The sequence below is a fragment of the Phyllopteryx taeniolatus genome, chromosome 17 (assembly GCF_024500385.1).
Source record: "Phyllopteryx taeniolatus isolate TA_2022b chromosome 17, UOR_Ptae_1.2, whole genome shotgun sequence".
Lineage (NCBI taxonomy): Eukaryota > Metazoa > Chordata > Actinopteri > Syngnathiformes > Syngnathidae > Phyllopteryx > Phyllopteryx taeniolatus.
This window is the reverse complement of record NC_084518.1, coordinates 21,562,444-21,586,879: the sequence shown is the minus strand read 5'-3', so window position 1 is coordinate 21,586,879 and position 24,436 is coordinate 21,562,444. Positions and strand designations below refer to the sequence as shown.

General features: G+C 41.4%; 1 protein-coding gene across 5 annotated transcripts in view; it reads left to right on the top strand.

The window, feature by feature from the left end:
• The first annotated feature begins 12,513 nt into the window (after positions 1 to 12,513).
• The window catches only part of pcdh1a (protocadherin 1a), a 77,806-nt gene continuing 65,883 nt past the window's right edge, over positions 12,514 to 24,436 (top strand). For 2 of the 5 annotated variants that reach the window (XM_061752173.1, XM_061752171.1), the window contains exons 1-3: positions 12,516 to 13,118; positions 21,080 to 21,894; positions 22,121 to 24,304. In XM_061752173.1, coding sequence (XP_061608157.1) covers positions 21,100 to 21,894; positions 22,121 to 24,304 — 2,979 coding nt within the window. In that variant the 5' untranslated portion in view covers positions 12,516 to 13,118; positions 21,080 to 21,099. Of the gene's footprint in view, positions 13,119 to 21,079; positions 21,895 to 22,120; positions 24,305 to 24,436 lie in introns of all 5 variants that reach the window. The other 3 variants (XM_061752174.1, XM_061752172.1, XM_061752170.1) reach the window with 3 other exon arrangements.

The following is a 24,436-nucleotide window of genomic DNA, read 5'->3' as shown; positions in this document are numbered from 1 at the left end:
AATGATGACAATGAAAACCAGACAATTGCAAACATTCTAAATACTCCAATGTGGACCTGAAACATCTGAAAAAAAACTCATGGATAGAAGGGGAAAGATTCATCAATGAATTACGTTACCTATCTCAACCAATAAATCTCAATTATCCATTTCAAATTTGAGATTGTGGCCACGATGTGCTTCTTTCATATTCACAATATAAAAAAAAGACAATCATCAGTGCGAGAGGCCTCACAATCTAAGTTGTAGCAAAAGCTGTTTGATGGTTCTGCTCAAATTCTTCCCCACGCCAACTTATTCAGCCATGCTTTTATGTACCTTGCTTTGTGTACCGGGTGGGACACAGTCATGCAGGAACAGCAAAGGGCCATGTCCAAAGTGCTCCCAGAAGAGATGGAAGCGACAATTGTCAAAAATGACATTCTTGAGGAGGGGTCCAGCCTACATCCTGATTGATTATTACATTTATGAAGCCTTGGGTTTGGATACCTTTGGCTATGTAATGCATTTTGTCATCATTTCAAAGCTGTTAGACTTCAGGTACATTATTTTCCCTTATTGACTCGAAATGCCAAAGACAGATTTGAATTTGAGACATACTATAAATCGTAACATATCATGACAGTCACTAGACACCATACAAATATAACCGCAACAGCCGGTGTACTCGAGTACAAATATTGAAGTGCCCCAAATTATTTTATTATTTTTAAATGAGTCAAAGGTCAACCACATGCGATAAGGTCCTTTTCATCCAAACCAACAAAAATCCCATCAATGCATCCATGTTTTTATCATCTTCACCTCTTATCCTCACTAAGCTCAGTGGTGTGTTGGTTTGAATTAATAAAATAAGAGTGTACTTTATTTTAGTGTCATACACTTAAGGTGCACAACCAACATGATCTACACACTATAGATTGCATTCAAATTGAAATTCAACCACACAAGCAACACATTCTGTTCATTTCCAGGCTTTGTCATTTATCAAAAAGAAGTTTAAATAATGTTAAAGTTGGGTTAAACTTTTTTTTTTTTCTACTACCAACTCACTGTGTCATCGTAGATCGTTTTCCAACAGACGATAGAAAAGAAAATGGATTTGAATGTTCCCTGAATTCGAAAACATGGAATCTGTTGTCCTGTGTGCCAGTTTCAAAATGAAGCTAGCAGGAATGTATCTGAACATAACTGTGCGGACAAGAATCGTTGATTCTTGGACAGGTTTTTCCCGACGTACCTTTCCGAACCACAATGCGGCAGGTAAAACACGTTCTCAACTTCGGTTCATACCAAATAATCATTTCTCACTTTTATTTGTCTTTGAGTAAAGACTTTATTCTAAAGTCCCTGAATTCCATTACACCATTTATTTTGAAATGTAGCGCTTTGAGGTGAGGCCATGGCATTCTTATTGGTATTTGTTTTCTGCCCCTTGGCTTTTAATGACATTTTAGTATTTTCAGTTTTGATAAGTGTTTGATAAGTCAGGCCAGCCCTCAAAAGAGACAGAAATGTTATTTGATTGCATGCCCTGTGCTGCTATTTTCTTTGAAAACGCCTGTCATTATTCGCAAATTAACTTCACAGTATTTGGAAGTTGCACATTACATGGTCCGAGGAGCTTCTAAACAAAAGCAAGTGTGAATATTTTGATAAATCACAGATTGGTGCGTTACGCACGATTTAAGCACCAATCTGTGCGCACGCACAGTTAGTGAACGAGGCCCATCGTCTGTAGGGTTCACTTAGCATGCAGGTTTTGAGAAACAGTTCCTCCGTGTGGTGTGACTCGAGAACAAGACGGCAACAAGAGTCAATAGAGTTGAACAGAATCAGGCTTGCGCAGAGTCACTTGAACTCCAAATGTGAGCTAATTGGTATCACAAAGGTACTTCACGCCTCCATCCCGGCTTTCGGCTTCCGACTCAGTGCACTCTCTCCCAAAAGAGGATGTTTTACTCATCATTTTATACAACACTACCCTCCTCCAAAGACATTCTATTAAATTGAAAGCTTCAGACTTGAGTGCATTTCTCCAAAAATTGCGCTTTTCAAGGTAGTGAATAGGTGTTAACCAACAATGGCTTTTTTATAGGTAATTTAAGAAGAAACTCAGGACATTAACTACTTTTGACTGAAGCGACTTTGGAACATAAGTTACAATGATGGTCTCTCAGGGTTAATAGAGAGACGCCCTGGTGGTTTTACGCTCAGCATACCTCGCTAACACACTAATCTCGCACACTGAGTGCTGAATAAACCTCCGTCATTCTTTGTACAGCAACTCGGCCCAATGCAGGCATTTGATTCTTGGGTGTCTAATCAAAGAAAAGAAAAAATCCCCAATTTTAATTGTTTTGATTTGATATATTGATCTTCCAGCAAATTAATCAATTCATTGAACAGGTTGGTCTGAACTCTGACAAGTGCTTAGAGATCACAGACTAATATATATAGTGTATGTGTGTGCATTTGATTCTGCATTCAACAGAACCTTTCTAGGCTTTCATGCCTTGTGCATATCACCATGGCAACATAGCAGGCCCTACAGGCGTCTGACAAATTGACAGTGTAAAACAGAACCCACACAGCCACCCCTTCATTCAGCCCCTATCCCCACTACCCTCTTTAAAGCAAAGATACCGGTTGTATAATGAATTAGCTTCTGTACATATATATTTATGATAATTTCTTTTTCTAGATCTTCTCAAGTCATCAACTGACTTGTTCCCTTTCAATGGTTCATTCCTTGGTTTTCTTGAGAGAAGCCAATTGCAATAGGGGTTTCTGACCAAAAGCCTTAAAGGTTGAGATGAGCTGGATCACAGTGTAGGAGGATTTAATCGACTCTTACCTGCAGGGCACACGAGCATTTTCAACTACTGAGTCGTGATGTTGGTATGCTGTTAGAACGCTGGCGATGACACTCAGAGGGAGAGTTCACCACTGTCCGCATAAAGATCATCCTCATACTTGAAGACAAGGCATGTATTAAATTCGGTTTTCTTTTGTTGCTCATACACTATGACTGTGACAGCTGACATCCATAATTCTTTTTTTTTAAAATCGGGTATTTTATACCTCAGAATGAACTGTTGGATCCAATTCAGTGAACAACAAATCAATGAGCCATGCTTTATTTGATGACATTTTTCCCAGATCTGTAAAATGTGATGTGAGCCTGCTGTGTTCTTAATAGGCACCCCCAAAGGACTTTGAGTTGTTTTTAATCTCAATACGTACATTACGTTAGCAATTAATGTGGAATTTATGCATGATCACATCGCTGTTGTAATAGTAAGAACAGCGCATCACCAAACATATCACATTTGCATATATTGTATCTGCAAATTCACACCACACTGGAAATGTGTGGTATCACAAAGGTACTTCACGCCATCGGACAAAACAACTTTGCTCAACAACTGTATATTATTTTGCCAAGTCATCCCAAAAATATTTATACATATATTTTGAAAATATTTCGATTTTATTATTAGGATTGAATTTTTTTTTTTTTCAAGGAAAGTAATGTGGTGACCACGGTGCATGGTGGGGCGGCACCCTAACGCCCTCTATTGATCAGCCGCAACTCCCATGATGTTTTCTATTGCAAACCAACACGGCTTGCAAGACAATACTAGTCATACACATGCAGAGAGAGATTTTTACTTATACGGCCATTAACAGTTGTTGGGGGGCACAAGGTGCTAAATTTGAGATGATCTATGCTTATTAACAGTCCCTAGTGCAGTCTAATTAGAATGTAATAGGACACCCAATCTAGAACAGGAGGCTTGTTATTTAAGGATAAAGCCCATCTCTCATTTGAATGCATTTTTCATAAGCTGCTCTAATTAAGTTTCATTAGCATTATTAATTAAACATGAAAAGCTCCATTTCCTCTGTTTCATGGCATCTATTTCAAAACAGCTCAGACTGACAGTCTTCAGAGTTGCGGGAGCCCACTATCTCACGATATTTAATGAATCATAGTAAGTCCAGCACATAAACCCTCCATGGGTACCAAACAGTTCCTTCAACACCACAATCTCAGTCTGAGGCATCTATTAGATAAGTAAAAAATAACCAAAAACATATATGTACTTACATGTTTGTAAGTATTTCAAAAATGCGCCTTACACCATTGTAATAGACTGCCGAGCCCAGATTTCTGACAGGTAATTGGCTTCTGCTTTGTTGCGTGTTTGTTTCTCCACAGACAATCAACCGCCAAGTCTGTTCCACTTTCCCTTAAAGGAGGAGAACAGTTTTGTTATCAATGGGACATCAATTCGATGGAGCCCCACTTTCAGGAAGCGCAAAAACAAGTGAAATCATCAGACCCCAGCAAAAAGAATGTTTGTTATGTCGTGGATTCACTTGAATCGGTGAAAATATATCCAGACTGTGAGCAGTGTTAAATATACTTTCCTTTCATCCATATTCTTAATTCTTTATTGTGGTTATTGTAACTTTTGGTGTTGGGATCATATATGGATTAAAAAAATAATAATGCAGAAACACAGCACGATGTTTGAAGTGGTTAGCACATCTGCCTCACATTTGAAAAGTTCAAATCTCAGCTCAGGCTCTCGTGTCAGTTGAATACTCTAAATTGCCCAACAGTGTTGCAAGCGTGTTGAAGGTAATCTTGCAGGATCATCCATAGACTCACGTACAAATCACATAGACTGGCATTGACCAAGCGTCTTCAACTGAAGTAGTTTTCAAAGTCACAGTCGTTTGTTGTCACTCACGAGCTGATGTATCATTAGGCCAACCCTTTCAAAGACAAGCCAGTTTAAACGCTCATCATTCTTGTTGTCTGTAGCTGCAAAATACATTTGTACAGTCCACATGTGACACCCACGGGGAGCTGGCCGAGGAGTTTGCAAACACACATCACTCAGATTGAGACAAGCACAGTTTTAACAATTGAGATGAAAAATGCTTTTGATCAGAGCGTTTTCAACAACGATTGCAACACCTTAAGCTGTAGCAAATAGCCGCTTGAAAATTGTCAGTATTTCGTTACTTTGAAAGTTTCAGTAAGTCAACTGTTTTAAAAATATTTTTTTTAGTTGGAGGGAAAGTTATTTTGTCTGCATATTTTCAAGGCTCTACTGGTTCCACACTTTGCAACGGTATTGCATTCTCAAGCTTGCAAGGTCAGACCTGCTCTTGCAATGTCATGCATAATATTGACTGAACAAAATCAGGCTTGAGGAAGAGATTGATGCTGAAAACACTGAAGCCTTTTAGAGCAGTGAAGCAGCAGCTCACCTCCCAGTGTGCTGTAAAATGTGTCGTCCCCCCCCCCCCCCCCCCAGCCCCCCCGCTCCATTGCCAGTTGCACTCCAATTGAACTGGACTAATTTGCGCATATAAAACTTCAAATCAAACAAACAACCTAACAAAATGGATTCACTTGTGTACTATGCCAACACGGACTAGAAAATTGTTCCCCAAATCCCAAGTTTGTGGTTTTAGTACAAAATGGAATGCATTCATTTAAATCCTTGCATACTTCCCAGAATTGTTTACCTCTGAGTAATAAGGAGAAATGATTTCCACCTTAAATTAAAAACTGATCAATTATGACTTGCGTGTTATCAAGTATTCCTTTGGGATAAGGCATCCCAGTATGTAAAATGAAAGAACTCCGAGTGGTTCAATCTAATTAAAAATTGGAGGCCAGATGCTACGCCTTCACTCTTTACCCTGATGAATACATTTGGCTTCTGCATTTTTCAAGAAGCTGTTTGGATCCACAAGAAAGCAAGAAAAATGTATTGAATCCAGGGCGTCATTGGCGTCTATAGCGTCATTGATGGCATTGTTAAGCCATTCTGACATCAGGAACTGAGACGAATGTTGACACTGAATTTGAGTGACAATGTGTCACATATAAATAACCTTCAGCGTTGGACCTTCTGCCCAGCATTGTGACACTTTTACTGAGCATGTTCATCTGGTGACCTCAGCTGAGCTGCTATGTATCTCCTGTTCACTTTTTCTTTTTTTTTCTGTTTCCGCAGTTACCTTTTGGAAGTGCTGGTGGGCGGAGCTTCCCTGTCGCACTTGTTGGCAATTATTGCCATCTGTTATTTAAAATTTCTGGAAACCCAGCTGCCTGATTTGTTTCTATAAAAACCTTTTTTTTTTTTTTTACAGTGCACATAAACTGCTGTGTTTTTCCATGTTTGTAGTTTAGAGTTGGTTTTTGTTTCATCTTCTTGACATCTATGTACAGTCGTGAAATGTCAGACATGCATTGTTTTATAGAGGCCCCTTCCTTCTGCTGTGCCTCTGCCCATTTCCTTTAGTGCTTTACAGTACATCATATTTGTTTCTATTTCGTGACGACCTTTTGTCATCATCGTTTTCTGTTTTTGTGTACTTTGGTCTTGTATTTCATGCTTGCGTTGATTAAAGAGGACAAATTTGCTTAAGCATTGTTGTTTTTGCTGAAGCCAACATGTTTACTTTTCGTGTGGGCTCAAAGTAGCAGATTTCTAACACCATGTGTTGTTTTAGCATCAACCCCTCAATGTGAGAAATTTTGCAGAATCTACATTTGGGATGAACCAATAAAAAGTATCAGAATATAATGCTTATTTTACAGAGAAGTATTCTGAGGCATGGTATCTGTTCTTCAGTGTGTGTGTGTCCCCCCCCCCTGCCACTCCACATCACCACCGCAAGCCCTTGCAACACATTTCTCGCATTTCATTTTCAGCCATTCCAATTTTATACAACATATTATACAGTATCACACCACATGGAACTTAATTTCACACATCATTAGAGGATAACATCTTTTAAAGCACTGTCATTAAATGCAGCCTGTAATCGACTGACTGGTTTAACACAATGCATGATAAATAACCCCAAAAGGTTTCACGAGAGAGGAGTAATAATTCAATTAGGTGAACCTCTGACTTAGACTGTAAGACTATGGATTCTGCTTACCAATTTATTCATGACTTTTTACACATTTTTAATCCTTTTAAAATGAAATACCATAATGTGAATTACTTTAATATATTCTTCCCCCCCCCCCCCACCCCATTTTGGATGCTGAAGAGTTAGCAATAAATGACTGCTGGAGTGTTTAAAGTTGACTGTTTGACTATCAGCAAATGTTATTGTTGCTGCTGATGCATGCCTAACTGTCAGGATCATGCGGATATAATCCTAGCCCAGTGGCAAATATAAACGATCAACTAAAAACAGAAATGCAAACTATACCATTGCTCTGAGCAATGTTAAAATCCCTCAACCCCCAACACCTAAAAGACAAACACTGACATCAAATACTACTGAACAGATAAACATTGTGAATACTGTACATACTGTACAAGACACGGAGATGCTAAGCAAGAGGATTACTTCACTTGAACTACACTCATCACAATCACAGGCTTACCTAATTAAAGTCCAGTTTCGTGAAGATGACGTTCCCTGAGTTTTCTGTGGCATACTTTACTGAGAGGTGGGAAAAGAGAAGGAGAGCAGAGACTCGGTGTGCAGTCATGTGACTGCCTGCCTCTGTTTGCTCGGTGAATTGAATTCAAACATTGCTCGTGGTTACGTTGGACTGATGAAACAGAGTCTCGTGACAGCGTCCGATGCAGAAATCTCTCTCCTCATTGCTCAAGCAAAAATAGATGACAAGTAAAAGCAGCGAGCAGAATGTCGCTCAATGTAACAGAGGTAAAGAATTTGTCTTTTTAACCAGAAATACTCAAAAGTAAAAACTATTCTGACAAGTACAATGTATTCAAAACGTTGCTTAAGTCAATGTAATGGATTAAATGCGTGTTACTGCCCACCTGTGAATGAAGTTGATTGCAAATGATCAGTTTTTTATTTTGAAGTTGTCAAAACATACGTTTTAGACACCAATGTTCTATAACGCTTAGAAAAACCAAATTTTCAATTTAAAACAATTAAAAATTCAACCACAAGTGACACCAAACGTCATTAAAGTTCTGAAATTTGTTTTTGGAACTGAAATTGACTCAAAGCTTATTCTTTTCAAAGAAGTTGTGCACAGGCAGGCTACACAACAGCTACATAACGACAAAATTCTCTCTTACAAGGAGCAACGTAAAAGTCCGTCAATGCCATAATACATTGTTTACTCATACACCCTAAATTAGCAGATACATCACTTCTTTGTAAGAAAAATCTCAATGCTTTTTTTCTGGTGTAGCGCTTGGCTCCACGTGCGCCTTATGCAACATCCCCGCTGATCTCATTGCATCAAATAATGTGAAATCACAATTGATTATCAGTGCTTAATAGTTGAAAATATGTTATTTCTCTTTCTCTTCATTGCTCAATCAGTCTACTTAGTGGACCGTCTCTTCCTTCAGAGGCTTAAGTTTTCTCCGACTCTTAAGAAGTAAATCCATGTCCGTGCTAATTCGCATAGCAGGCCCTCCAGTGATTCCCGTTCGCTTAAATGTTCGAGCATGTCTTGCCACACCTTGGGATGTGAGTGTGTGTGTTTTCAATCAGCTGTCAAAGGCGAAACGCATGCTGTGAAAGCGTGCTTGAAGATTTGTGCCCTCAAACAGGCGTACAGCAGCAGATGTCACATTTTCATTTATCGTGGATTCACTCCTCTGTGTGTGGACATGTGTGTGTGTGTGTGTTTTTTTTTCCAATATACGTTCTGTCGACTTATCTCCTCTTTTTAAATGTCCCCTCCAATGCGACACATGTGCCCAATGTGTGTGTTTGCGGAGGCGGGGTAATGTGCTCCAGGTGCCTTGAGTGATAAGAGAGGTTAGAAAGATGCAAATGAGCGCAGATCACAGCCACATAGTGTCTTGCTCTGAATCTGAACCCAAATAAAAGGAGTTCCACCATTCTACCTGTAATACTCACATTTTCAAGCGTTTGAATTAGGAGAGCCTGCAAATCATCAACTGAAATATCTTTAATACATTTATTAGACAAATATTTCACCAAAACACAACCTGGCAGAGTCCAGTATGTTTTGACCTTTTACCTGACCTCGTTACAGCAATCTGATAACTGTGGGGGTAAGTTGGGGTTGGACGCCTAAAGATTTTTTGTAGTCGACGCTAATGTGATAAAAGTTGAATTGTGGTCGACTAATCGATGACGGTGTAGTGGTACGCTCGCCCGACTTTGGTGTGGGCCGCGTGGGTTCAGTTCCCACTCAGTGACAATGTGAGTGCGAATGGTTGTCCGTCTCTACGTGTGCCATGCTAACCAGGATCATTTGATATATACACATACATACGTGAGCCATATACTGCGACGTTAGTGTCGTAAAGCGACAGAACTGTACAACTACGGTGAAAAAAGTTCTCGCTAGCACATTGTTGTTGTCCACGCATTATTGGTTGTAATATATTGACGACAAAGATGGCGCGTCACTTCCTCGCCGTCAATATTTCAAGACGAGTTGGAAATCAGAATAGCTAAAGCTAGCGACGTGAGGCTAACAGCAATGCTCATCCACTGCCATTTTATTTTCGTACTCTCGGACACGCACGGACGTATTAAGACTGTGTTTTTCGTTTCTCTACTCCACAGTGTTACAGTACAGTGATGGCAACAATCGGGCAAGTCGAACGTCCTCTGTAAATTGGCCGATTGAAAGACGAAATCCCAAAAACATGTGATTAGCTATGAGTCGACTTCAAGCATCAACGTCGATGCGGAGTAATAAAGTCGACTCGTGGACTAATAGGTTCAAGCCTTGAGGGGGAGCTCGCTATCATTTTGGGCCACTTCGACCAATGATTCAAGATGAAATATTTCTTTATTGTCATCATATCTAATACTGAATACATGGAATTTCAAGGTATGAGCGAGACAGCTGAAAGAGCGACATGCAAAATTCCATTTGTTTATCCATTGACAGCTGAGGTCAAACGTACTGATTTGAGCTCCACCTTAGCTATAGCGGTAATCTCTTGTCGGATAGCATTGAAAACCAAAGTGGTTTCTTGCGCTGACTAAAATGTATTTTAGATCTTCAACGAAGTAGATGCAAATATTTAGCAGCACCGTTGCTTTAGGGAGATCAATTTTTCCATTACAAAACATAAACAATTCAATATTTTGTCCTACACGTGATTGCGATAACACTCATTGGAGACGCTCTTATTGACACAGTGGCACCTGATACATATACTTAGAGCACATTTCATTACGTTAAAACACGGCCTTGACAGCCTGTTTTGAGTCATGCTGCGGGAAAAATAGTCACATGACACAAAAGTGTTTACACAGACACAGTGCAATTATAATTATGTCTTTTCACCGAAATGGTTCATTTGAATGTCATTGTCGAGGAGGATTGTGGCCCGTTGGTTTGAGCATTTAGTTTATGTGCTGTCACTCATTTTATGATAGACACTATAGATGGACAGATAGATAGATGACAGCTGGAGAGCTGTATTGCACATCGTGAGACAAAACATATTTCCCGGTATGCTTTTCTCTTTTGAGGCGAAGGCACTGACCACCTGCGTAAATTGCTTTAATATTATTAATTTGGCTGGTTAGGAGCAGCTTTGCAGTAGTCGTGCGTAGGTGGGTGCTCTCATATGATTGGCTCGGGGACATTGTAAGCCTGAGTGGCAGCCCTTAATGGAGCCCTGGAGAGGTAACCCAACAGCTGTGTGTTTGTAGCTAATGAGAGATAGGGGGTAAAGAATTGCAGACAGAAAAGCTTCGGATAAACTCCGGTTTCAGAATGGCGGGCGGAGATAGAAAATCTCATTTTCTCCAGAGGGCATGCATCGCTCAAGGCGTTTGCATTGTGGCAAAACACTGTTTGTCTCATTGCTCCGAGTCCATTACTTATGACTAAGCGTTTTTGATTGTTGCCATTAGTGTTTTGGAAGAAAGGGAGAGAGAGTCATGTGGTGTGGGATGGCTTTCATGCCCCGCAAGAGCCGTGCTGATTTCCAGCCTTGAGCAAAGGTATAGGATGTGTATGATTCTACTGGGGCAATTGAGCCTGGTGTCGATCGAACCGCTTGATTCCAAATTAGTTGAAGCCAACATTTGACCCATTTCACCATTGTTTCACTCAGATCAATTGGAGTGTACGGACTCGACCGAGGACACAGCGGCCTGCTGTATCTTTGCTGACTTTGGCTACAACCTGGACTGGTTGGCAGTGTTAGGAAGATTCTTCTGGAAATGTAGTTGGTTACAATACATTACTTTTGGATGACTTCATTTGGAATGAATGCGTCAACCGAGCACTTGGATGTGTCCTCTAAAAAAACGATCCTTACACAAATATTAATCTGGTAACAAAATATAATGACAGTTAAATACATAAATACTGTAAGTTTGTTGCTTTATATGTGTACAGCATGTGGAAAACCACAACACCATACCATGTTGACCTAATGACAAAGGTGCACAATTTAGACAAGATCGCTTCATAACAACTGCATGTCAGTGAATGTTCCATAAAAGTCCAAAATTATATCGATAAAAGTGTGCAAAAGACAATGTTCGTCTAAGGTTTCAAAAGCATAAATATAAATTGAACCTTTTCAAAATCTCAGAAAAACTAATAGATCATACCACAAGGTGGTGCTTTGAGGTCATATTTGAAACGACGGCAGAATGGTACATGACCAGAGAGAGCCAATCACAAGCATTGACGTGGAAGACGTCATATGGAAAGCAAAAAAAAAAAATCTGAGCTTTTTCGGCTATTTTCAGATTCACATTTGCACTCAATAATGTAATGGTTTACAGTTACATGTAATCTAGTTACATGTAATTAGTTACCGATCATCGGCCACATACAGAGAGATGCAGACAACCCTTCACACTCACGTCGTCATCGAGTGGGGATGAACCCACGCTGCCTGCGATCCAAACATTAGAAACAAGCTTGCATGAAGATATCACGTGCGCATGCAGTTCCACAACCATATTAGTCAATGTAATGTTAAATTGATAACACTCAGACAGCGTCGATTACAGTTGAGGATTTGTATATCTTTTTTATTTTTTTTAAATAAAGCCCTTGTATTGAATCCCATTCTCTTGTGGAATAACATGGCTATATGGTGAATGGCCTCTTTATAATAACCGCCTGAGGGTGGCGCCAAATGAATAAAGAGCAGCCAGTGCCAGCGGCTGCATTTATTTCGGGTACTCTCATGTTCAACATGGAATGCATATCAACAAGTCAACTATCTGCACATGAAACCTGTTGTTACTCCTCCCGATCCAAACAAGTGGCGTCATCATTTTTCCATCTGATCTTGGGTGAGTCTTTCGCATGCAGGAATGTCAAAAAAATAAAAAATAAAAAATAAATACAAATAAAAATACAAATAGTGTGCTGATGTAAATGAAGTGCGTTTGAGCATTTGGTGACCCAGTTTGATGCCATCTTATTAAAGTGCAGGAATGGAGCAATTTGGTGGGCATATAACGCGATGTTGAGTGTGAAGTTGCTGCGTTCTGCAGCTGATGGGAGCCCCACCTCCTCCAACCTTCTGATGAGACGAGAGAGGCAGCGAAGGGAGCAAGTCAGCCACAGCATCTCATCACCACTTGCTCTCTGGACCTGCTTCAGATGGGCTCTTTTTTTTTTTTTTTTTTTTTAGATTATTATTATTATTTTTGAAGCTGTCCTTGTCCGCGTTGCTCTCATTTAACCACCAGGTGTGTCCTTAGAGTCCGCTCCAGACTACTTTTTGGTGGACAAACTCGGACCGAAAGGGATGCGCCAGTCATTGCATTTTGGCTGAGGACTGAACATGGCTCACAGGAGAGCAATCCCCAGTGAAATGAGGCCACTCATTTCTCAGGTTAATCGTCAAATAATTGAAGGCTAACCGCAAACTTTGAATATTTCTGCTGAGGGCTGAGGAAAAAGAAAAAAAAAATATATCTACATATATATATCTCCCTTGACGACTGTCGGCAGACCAGACGCGGTTGCAGTCTTCTGAATTTGAATGCGGGAAAGTTCTAAACGGATTGAGTGGCAGCTGAAGTTATTTTGACGCGACATTCCGGGCTGGTGGATGTAGCAGCTTTTGGACGGATTGCGGCCACGCGCTCATCCAAGTCTCTTGGTTCAGGTAATGCCAATATCCGCACTAGAACATTAAGAATGAACTCTGTTTAGTTGCATTTTTTTGCCGTGTCTCAGCTAATTTGGAACATATTTGCGACTTGTCATGGTCCAGTACTAACAAGTTGCCCCAACCCACCCCCTTACATTACGCACTTAAACGCATCAGAGGAATGAGAGATCATATGGTTGATGGATGCACTGTGTGAGAAAAAAAACGGGGGGAAAAAATCCCACCCTTGGTTTTGCAGGAATGCATGCGCGCATACCGCTGCACTTCAGCTTCAAGAGTACAAGTCAATTGCACGGAATGCTCTGCGGTAATTGCATTTTATAATAGCGTTATGATCCTGTGAAGCAGAAAATGCGATCCATTTGAAACATTTCTCTGTGGTCCTTTCTTTCTCGCTACAAATCTGACGCTAATTGCGTGCATTAGTTAGGTGTGTTTGCTCAAGTGTAACATTTTGTGCGCAAAATAAGAAAAATAATCATGTTGGAAACGGTTGTGCGTCCATTCGGAGGAGAGAAAATGTGCGCGTCCATATGGGAAATGCCCCCCTCCCCCCCCCCCCTCCCCCTGAGCTCCAAGTGAGAGTCTTGGGTGTTGTTTCTCCCCACTCCACCGAGCACTCGGCTCATTTTAATAGTCTGCTAGACACATAGTGTACACGCTACAAGGCCGTCAAAGCAGTCCACAAACACAACAGGGTTGTAAAGCGTTCTAGCTCATATCCCACAAACTGCCTGCAACGCGAGTCCTCTTAATGTGGTGAGCTCATCTGTGTCGAGCTCAAGGCAGTGGGCATGGTGAGAGAGGAGATTTGGCCAAGCTTTGATTAGGGGGCACACAAAAAACTAAAAAGTCCTGCGGCTTTATTTTGGGGATTTCAGGTGACGTTACAAACTGCTTGTCATTTAGAAGGATTCATTTTGAAATACTTTTTCTCGCACTCACGCGAAACTAAAGGAGTTGAAAGTGTTTTGAGCAGCAATGTTCTTTAGAACTCTCTATAATTGATGATACATGAAGTGATGTCCACGAATGGACAGTTAGGAACACAAATGTTCACAGTCTCAAAAAAATATTTGAAAAGGTCACTCAGTGTGATGCCAGCCATTAAAGTATGTGTGGGGGAGGGTAATGGATTTTGTTCTTTTCTTTAAGGCAACAGGCAGCCAATAAAGAAAATGACCCTATTTGAGAAAATCATAAAACCACCCATGATCATGATGTCCTCCGAGTAGACGCGGAGGAGCAGACCCTCCGCGGAAAACATTTGAGCTCGGAACATGCAGGTGAACCTTCCCACTTGTGCAGAGAACTCATGATACCGCTGTGTCCGCTCTCGTGCAGCTGCTTCAAAGCAACACAAATGTAGAAAATGATTAATTTATTCCTTTAATGACATTTACCGATGTTAGTCTGCCCCTTTGCAACAGCTTATTGTTAATTTACTAACATGCCTCGCTCGATTTTCTGCTTGAGTCCTTTCGTCCGTACCTGTAGCGCAGCAAATGTCAGCCAGTCAGTCACTGCGTTGACTCAGTCCACAGAGTCGTAGATCATCTGTCTCTATGGTAACCGGAACAGGTGCGCAGGGTCTGCAGCACAATTATCTTAGACTTTCCTTTTTAATACCTCCGTTATTGTCCCAAACGTCAGATACGCACGGCAACAAAAAGGAGCTACACGTTTAATTAAGATTTAAGAGGTTAAATAATCGCAACATAAAAGGTAAAGAAACCATGTCGCCTGGTACATACAAGGATTTGCATTATTTGAACATTTATTGAAAAAGGTGACAAACCCCGCACGGAAAAATGATACACGGCTGTGTGTGCTCTTACGACTCCGAAAGTGTGCGGCGTAATCGATGTGATCGACGCAGCAAAGCGCACGCTTAACGATCTACCCACCAACAATGACGAGTCGCATCCCCCCAAGCCAGAAGTCCGGCGTGATCAAACGGAACCTGACGTCGCAGCCCAGCTGACCTGTGACAGGCAGCAATATGCTACGGGGCATCCAGACTGACGGAACATGAAGAGAAGAACCGAGGATAGCTGTTCGCTTATTTGTCGTGCCAATGTCTTGGGAGCTCTTTTTCCTTGTTATTTCCATTATGGTAAACAACCTGGAGGTGACATTATACAAACACTCAGCAAGTCGGGTCCCCATCCACAGTGCAAGCTTCAGTTTGCGTCCTGATTGGCTATCGTTCTGTTCCCCATGACGGTGACAGTTCTCAATGTTTTGTACTATATTTTCCCAAGGATTGGTGACATTACGCAAGCCAGTGATTAACAACGATTTTCGACCACAAAGGCAGAACAATATTTAGAGGTAACATGTTTGTCATTGCTGTGCCCGTATAAATCAGTTTATGTACCCACTCTCCCTTTTCTATGTCCTCCCGTCCTTAAATGACGTGTAGTTGAAGTACTGAAAAATACTTGATGTACATTTTGACAGCTGCGATGTGATTATGTAATTGTAAAGACAGAAAAAGGAAGTTTCTTTCGGTGCCGAGGTGGTACAGATCCTCCATTCATGCAGGGTTTGTACTGTTTACAAACTTTTCAGAAGACCTTGTTACCACTAAGGTCAGCCACGTCTGTGCAATAAGACCTGAGAGTGCGGCTCTCTTGAGACACAAACTGTGCACAGTCTCATATATAGCTAAAAGTTGATAATAGACTTGTAGAAGTTGAAATTTGCTCCCGAACCTTGGGGTCACAAAGGTGGCGGGCGCACGATGCGAGGGCTCCAGGTGAGAATCAATCACCTTGCCGTTCAGCTGATGTTTTTGCTGCAAGAAGCACTGAAGGCGCTGAAGCCTCGAGGGAGGGCTGCCTAAATGGAGCCTTGCGGTCAGATGCTAAAAGCAATTGGAGGAGTTCGCTGTCATTCAAAATGACATTGGAAGTCATGTGTGGCGCAGCAGAAGGGAGAGGAAAGGAAAGACGCTTCCATGCTTTGGGTTTAGCCATATTGGGAAATCAACAGAGCTCCTAATGGACTTTGCACCTACCTTCCAATACGTCGAGAACATTTGGATACTAATTAGAAATACAAAATCAAATTACTGTGTCATTATTTTGTTCTATCCTGCCATGATTGTATCTGACCACCGGTGTTACAATCATGCATAATGTAACAAATAAGCTCAATTTAAACACGGTGTGCTCCAGCAATTGTACAGGATATACATTTGGAAAGTTACGCTATGTCACGTGGTCCCCTATCTGAGTCATCATCTTTTTTTTTTTTCCAGGTCTGATACTGCTCCATACAAATCATTAGATTAATCATGATTATGTTCAGATGAAATTTGTGCGTTCGATCTTTGGCATGTAAAAGTGCTGCGGGTGCTATTTTGTGGATCTCCTCAGTGACCACTGACTCTCATGTGACACATTGGAAGGGCAGAAAGTGCGAAAACACTTTCCTTCCACTTTGAGCGATCCTTATCTATTCAGGTCACTGACCAGTGACAGGGTGTATTCGGGTGAGCCTCTCCTGGGACTTGTAGGTCTGCGGCGTGACGGCCGTGCTGTGCATGAATCATGCGACAGGGTCTTTCTCGCCCCATTTTCTCATCAGACTTGCCACCCTGATGGTTTGAATAAGCTGCCTTTTGGCCAGGTACTGTTCTTTCTGCATGGCAAGCCTCTTCTTTGCTCTCCTCAGGGTCCTAAACCCCAGAGCTTATTTTTTTATTTTTTTTTAGCCTTGACTGCACTCTTTTCTGCAAAGTTAAACATCTTTTCAGAAGATAAAGCACATAGCCCACTCCTATTAGGCAGTTATAGATAGCCTTTAAAGGTCCACCCCATATTTTTTCCCTCTTCGAGGGAACCGTCTGGACCATAGTATGATCACAGCATGAGATTATACAGTATGATGAATGTTGATCTGGTAGAGGTAAATGTCGCTGGATGTGTTGTTGCCTTTTTATTGCTTAGTAGCACGTTCACTCACAAAAGAAAAAGAAAATCATTCTCGAGACTGCATTGTCTACCGACCGGCCACAACTTTGGGCCCGTTTGGATAAGGGTACCAATATGCATATGTAGTACAGTATATAAACATTTTGTAGTTCAAATAATGCATTATTTCTGATTACATGGTGAAAGTCAGTCCAATGTTCATCTTATTCATCACATTTTCTGGCACAGTAAGCCAGTTTTGCTTTGAGTTAAGTTCTTGAGGTAACTGATAACCTTGTCTGGTTGCTGTTCGGTGCCACGTACAATTAGCGCAGTGACCCTGGATCTCGAAAATTAAATCTTGCAAGCTAAACAATGATCTGGAAATATGCAAACCTCCAAGGGATCATCCCTCCTACTCCAAACATGATCCTTTTGTTATATGAAGGAAAAGGCAAAAGTTGTATAACAACATCTGAAAGTACTGAAGCAGGGCATCAGCAAGGCTGCAAGCTTGATTTATTAGTGCAATAACCAAGTCAGATAAGATTTTTTTTTTTTAATGATTTTACCTCCAAAAGCCTCACTACACAAAAAAGAAGGCTGGCTTGTGTAATAAGGAGCATAGCTTTTATCAAATTGCCATGGCAACCCCAGATAGTCTGCCCTATTGGTATATAAAGTGGTTGACTAGCCTGGAAACATAACTTTGCATCAATTCTTATGTTATTGTTTAAAGCTGTGGGGAAAATATGAATTTATACATATGCAAGTTTTCTTCGTGTTTACCACATGAATTGACTTTGACTAAGTCTTCCATTCTGAACAATCAAAAAGGAAAAAAAGAAAACATAAATTTGATTTTTACGCTGAGTTATGTGGCACGATCTGCCTGAATCAGCTGTTAGCTGTTCAGGTCTAGCGCACCATCTGGGTCGGCAGATGATAATCACATTTTTTAGGGAGAATAAGGTGCCGACTTGCCGGAAAATGCAGTCCTTGCAGTTGTCACAGTTTTAAATGCTGCCATTCTGCATTGCGTTTCATCATTTCAGTGAAACATAAAGCCTACATCCTGCAAATTATGCTCCAAAATCTCCCGCCACTGTTAGTTAAGCGAAACATTCACTAAAAACGTTGTGAGATTGTTGATTAATCTTTGCTTAAACCTAACACACAGTATAAACATACTTCACAAACAACATGATGTGGAATGTAAATGTAAACAAAGGGAAAGAAAATAGGATCAATTTGCTGTGACTGCAAGGCATGGTGCCATCTGGAAGACAGGCAAGAGGCCAACTGGAAGATATTAAGTCATGAGTGTCATCAACCATAACAATCATGTCACAATCAAGGCACATCTATTACTTCTGTAAATAGATGGAATGAAAATAAAAAAAAAAAAACTTTAGCAAGACAATTTGTGTTTCAGTTATACTTATTAACTATCGACACTGAAGAAAATATTTGAATTTGTCACATACTTACTTACTAACTTACACTTTCCTATCCTGGGGTATTTTTGGGGATAATCTGTTCATCAAGATGTTTGTGAAATAGAGGACGCCATTTGGACTGTCCTCACTGATTGTAGTCTATTCGTCCCAAATTCACTTTGTAGTATCCAAAGACACATAGAAATACTATATATTCCCTTGTCATGGTAATTGTATATCAACTAAAGCTCCTCCTCCAAAAAGTAGAATGACACACATCAATAACCAAGCCATTAGCCATCAGTAGCCAGTCCTTCCATTTGTATGTATTGTTTTAGGTTCGTGCTTTGCTTTTGAGCTAAACAAATATTTGCGTTGATATCTGAAGAATTGGATCCATATGACAAGATGTACTGTATAATTTACTGAAGCTCAACAATCAAATGTCTCTGGTCCGGTATTGCTGTCATAATAACAGAAATGCATTTCATTACATTTTCCCCCCCATAATCCTGATTAATAATTCATGGTATTGTGTGGTTGATGATTCAAAATGGGAGAAAAAAAACCAACAGCAGTTTTACAGCTTTGGGAAATCATTGACAACGAAGCTGTGCTTATTATGGGCTGGTCGATTATTTCCCCCACCCTATCGTTTAAAGGATTAATGCCTCACTAACACATAGTGCTCAACTCAAATGCCATGAATTGAGGCAAAATCAAGTGTAATGATCCAGTGATTAAACAGCCCACATGCACATACAAATTCATGCACTTAAGTTTTTCAGAGCACTGGACTTGGATACTTAAACCCAAAGTGTGCTCTTATTTAAATTAGACACGTAGCTTACTCACGCAGAAAATTATTTTACCGTAAAAGGAAAAAAAGAATGCTGGGGGGAAAATGTATCAAAGACACGCAGATAATGTGCTGTAATTACATTTTTTTCAAAGGTTGGAATTCAAACAAAATTATTTCAGTGTTTGAGTTTATCTGTAACAATGGAGCATGCAAAGACATTTGAATTGGACAGCAGGGTAAGTTGGACTAAACACTAATACGATGGTGTGTAAGGACACTCTCACACCTCCAGCGAACTAATATCGTCATTGGCCACAGTCAAAATTAAATACGTACATACTGTATAATAACACTTTGTCACACTTTGCCAGCTTAGTAAGGATATAGTTTGAAAACCACAATTTATATTGACCGTGAATTTTCGTTTGCCAGATAGCATAGTCGCCAAAGTCATTTTTAACTTCCATCCCATCCATCCATTTCCTGAGCCACTTCTCCTCACTCGGGTCGCGGGCGCGCTGTAGCCTATCCCAGCTATCTTCGGGCAGGAGGCGGGGTACACCCTGAACTGGTTGCCAGCCAATCGCAGGGCACTCACAATCACACCTACGGGCAATTTAGAGTCTCCAATTAACTGACCATGCATGTTTTTTGGGATGTGGGAGGAAACCCGGAGTGCCCGGAGAAAAGCCACGCAGGCACGGGAAGAACACAGGCGGGGCCGGGGATTGAAGCCAGGTCCTCAGAACTGTGAGGCAGACGCTCTAACCAGTCGGCCACTCTGCCGCCCATTTTTAACTTACTGTTAATAAATCAATAAAGTGTTCATTTACAATTTTAGCAACGGGCGCAAATTGATTCTTCAGTCACAGAGATGTGGAAGTCGATCGAGCAACCTGGCCCACCCAGGTTTGCGTCTGTCAAATGGGCAAAATTGCAGCGCAGTTTGTTTGGTCTCTATACCCGAATGCACAAACTACTGGGAGGAGTAGATGCAAATGTGACTAATCAAACCTGTAATAAATTGTGATGGCTGATTTTGCATCTTTAAATATTGCTTTTGAAAGTCAGGTGAAAAGCAGCACTGCTGTGCATAACTGATGATTGTGGTTATTGTGGCTAGAACGCATAGGCAAAATGAGAATAGATCAAAATCACAAATCTTGAGGACTTTATCTGATGTTATCACAACGTTCCTTGTCTTTTATGCTTGTGTTAATATTTTTTAAATGCCACATGGGGGGAAATCATTATTGCTACACGTTCTCTTTTCAGCAATGCAATTCTCAGGACACTCAGAACAAGTTAAATAAAAATGTTTTTAAAAAGTTACTGGCTTCCCCAAAATTCTCTCTGAAACTTTCCATGGTGAAAACCATCAGCGCTACATCTGTTAGAGTGAACACGCAATTTTGCAGCCGATATTTGAGATCTTAGTAAACCAGGCCCTAAGTGTCTATTCTGTTGTTCTTAGTCCTTATTACATTGATTACATTTGCATTTGATTATGCAACTGAAACAACCCACATGGCCCCTCAGATGTTTCGAATCTCTGCAGGGAAACATTGGGAATACAATTATGATTCATAGTTGTATTATTGTGCAATATTACGGTGCTTGCAGGCATGATATAGTTATTATTCTGGGCTGACTTTCTCACCTTATCTTTTGTGTCAATGATATATGTTATTATTGACTATGGCGTTTGATAGCTAATACATGTCACTGCTACGTCTGTATAGTGTATAGAATGGAAAATAAACATTGACAGAAATTATCTTCGTCATTTTACAGGAAGATCTTCTCATGACCCCATGGAACGGAATTTACTAGTGATGCTACTTTGGCTCCCGGTGCTGCTCTGCAGCTTCGCTGAAGGCAGCATTATGTATCGGGTCCAAGAAGAGCAACCTCCCAACACTCTTATTGGTAGTCTGGCTGCAGACCACGGGCTGCCAGACTCAGGTCATCTCTACAAGCTGGAGGTGGGTGCCCCTTATCTACGTGTTGATGGAAAGACTGGAGATATTTTCACCACTGAGATCCCCATCGACAGAGAGACACTGAGAGACTGCCGGTTGCTTGTTAGGGGTAAGCCCTGCTACCTGGAATTTGAAGTATCCGTAACAGATCTGATACAGAACCAGAGCCCTAGACTCATTGAAGGACGCATTGAGGTACAGGACATCAATGACAACACCCCGCAGTTCCCGTCTTCTGTGCTCACTATATCCGTCCCTGAGAACACGATCATGGGGGCACTGTTCTCCATACCGTTAGCAACTGACAGAGACTCAGAAAGGAATGGGGTGAATGATTATGCCCTGACAGCAGGACAAGATGCAGAAACACTGTTTGGTTTACAAGTGGCAGATGACAGGGGTGGCAAGCTCCCACAGCTTATTGTTCTGGGCAACTTAGATCGCGAGATAAAGGATTCCTATGACCTTACCATAAAGGCTGTGGATGGAGGAAACCCACAGCGCTACAGCAGTGCTTTGCTGCGAGTGGTCGTCACTGATGCCAATGACAATTCACCCAAGTTTGAAAAATTGACATATGAAGCAGAAGTATCGGAGAACAGTCCAGTGGGGCATTCAGTGCTGCAGGTAAGACTGTATATTACTTGAAACTATTTTCTTTTGGCCCATTTACCTACAAATTTTAAAATAAAAATAATCGGCGTCACAAACTACACTATTATGGTTTATTCTTTCTTTGCCCTCATCAAAATAATTAATGGTTTGCCATCGGCACATTTTGGCACATACGTAATTCACATAAATTAACTGCAGTTTTTGTTTTTGTCTGCTGCTGTTGTTGTTGTTGTTGTAGGTTAAAGCAAATGACTCTGACATGGGCCCTAATGGAGAAATTGAGTACACACTTCATCAAGCAGGAGACCCAGTGCCAAAACTCTTACGAATAGATCGGTCCACTGGTATCATCTATGTCAAAGGACCACTGGACCGAGAGGAGATTGACAGCCTGTCCTTCTACGTGGTAGCAAGGGATAAGGGTCCACAACCGAAGAGCTCAAAGACCTTTGTTACCATTGAGGTGAATGACCAAAATGACAATGCTCCAGCTGTGGAGATTCGTGGCATTGGTCTTGTGACTCACAGTGACGGAGTAGCTAACATTTCAGAAGATATGCCGGTGGGAACCGCTGTTGCTTTGGTGCAAGTGTCTGACAAGGACGAGGGAGAGAATGCTGTGGTCACATGTGTGGTTGCGGGGGATGTGCCCTTCCAGCTCCGCCCTATCAGTGACTCATCCAGTGACAACAAGAGGAAATATTTCCTACAAACAACCACTCTCCTCGACTATGAAAGGGTGAAGGATTATCGAGTGGAGATTGTGGCCGTAGATTCTGGGAATCCTGCGCTCTCTAGTACTAACTCGTTGAAAGTACAGGTAACTGATGTAAATGATAACTCTCCAGTATTCTCCCCAACCTTGTTTGAGGTAGATTTTGCAGAAGAAAATCAACCTGGAGAAAAGGTTTTGGATGTTATAGCTTCAGATGCGGACAGCGGCACAAACGCAGACCTTCTCTATCACATTGTAGCAGACACATCCATCAAGGGTCTGTTTGAGATTGATCCAAAAACAGGGGAAGTCAAAGCTCGGAACCCACTTGATCGTGAGCACAAAGAACACTATGAGTTCCGGGTCACTGCAGCTGACAAAGGCTCACCTGTCCATAAAGGAACAGCAACTGTTGTAATAAAAGTCCTTGACCGCAATGACAATGACCCCAAATTTATGCTGAGTGGCTACAGCTTCTCAGTTTTAGAAAACATGCCTCCCCTGAGCCCTGTTGGCATGGTAACAGTCATGGATGCTGATAAAGGTGAAAATGCTCATGTTCAACTCTCTGTAGAGTCTGATGGAGGGAAATTTGTTGTTCAAAATGGAACTGGGACCATTCTCTCAAGCATTTCATTTGACAGGGAGAAAGAGAGCAGCTACACTTTCCGTCTAAAAGCAGTGGATGGGGGGCAACCACCCCGGTCTTCTTATGTGGGTGTTACCATCAATGTACTGGATGAAAATGACAATGATCCAGTTGTTACAAAACCCTCCAATTCTTCCTTCAGACTTTTGTCACCCCTTGCGTCCGCTGATAGTCATGTGGAAGTGGTGGAAGCTGAAGACCTTGACAGTGGGGTCAACGCAGAGCTGGTCTTCAGCATTGCAGGTGGTAACCCTTACCAGTTATTTCGCATTTCGCCGTCCAGTGGAGAGATTACGCTAGCAAAGGAGATGGCCCCAAAATATGGCGGACTCCATCGCCTGGTGGTAAAAGCGACTGACAGAGGGAAGCCTGCACGTCATGCCACTGCCTTGGTCCATATCTATGTCAATGAAACCATTTCAAACGTCAGCTTAGTGGAGGCTCTAATTGGACACAGTCTCTACACTCCGCTAGACAGGGATATTGCTGGTGATCCTGACAATGGCTTTGCTGCACAACGGAGCAACATTTTGTTTGGAAGCCTTGCTGGGGTGGCAGGTGTTGTGATGCTTATCTTGGTGGTGGTTTTTATTCGACACCGCATCCAAAGAGAAACAAAGAGTGGATATCAAGCGGGCAAGAAGGAAACAAAGGACTTGTACGCACCTAAACAGGCACCAAAAAATGTCAAAGGGAAACGAGGTAGGAAAGGAAAACCTCAGAAATCCCCAAAACCACTTGGGGAAGAAGAGGAGGTCAGCCTCCAAAAAAGCCTCAAATTCAACCTTGACGCAGTCAATGATAGCCCAAGGATACATCTGCCCCTGACTTACTCACCAGAAAGCCCTGATATAGGTCGGCACTATCGCTCCAACTCCCCGCTGCCCTCCATTCAGCTACAGGCCCAGTCTCCCTCGGGCTCACAAAAACATCAGGCAGTCCAAGACCTTCCGGCTACTAATACCTTTGTCGGCACTGGAGGAGATGACAACTCTACTGGGTCAGACCAGTACTCTGATTACAGCTACAAGACCAGTCAACCCAAGTACAACAAACAGGTAAGGTCATTGGATAATCATGATCACATGTAACAGAAAGTCAGTCACCAGCAAATTAATGCCCCTACTCTACTCAATAGTCATATTGGATATATGTGTGTGTGTGTGTGTTATAATATCTACGCATAGGCT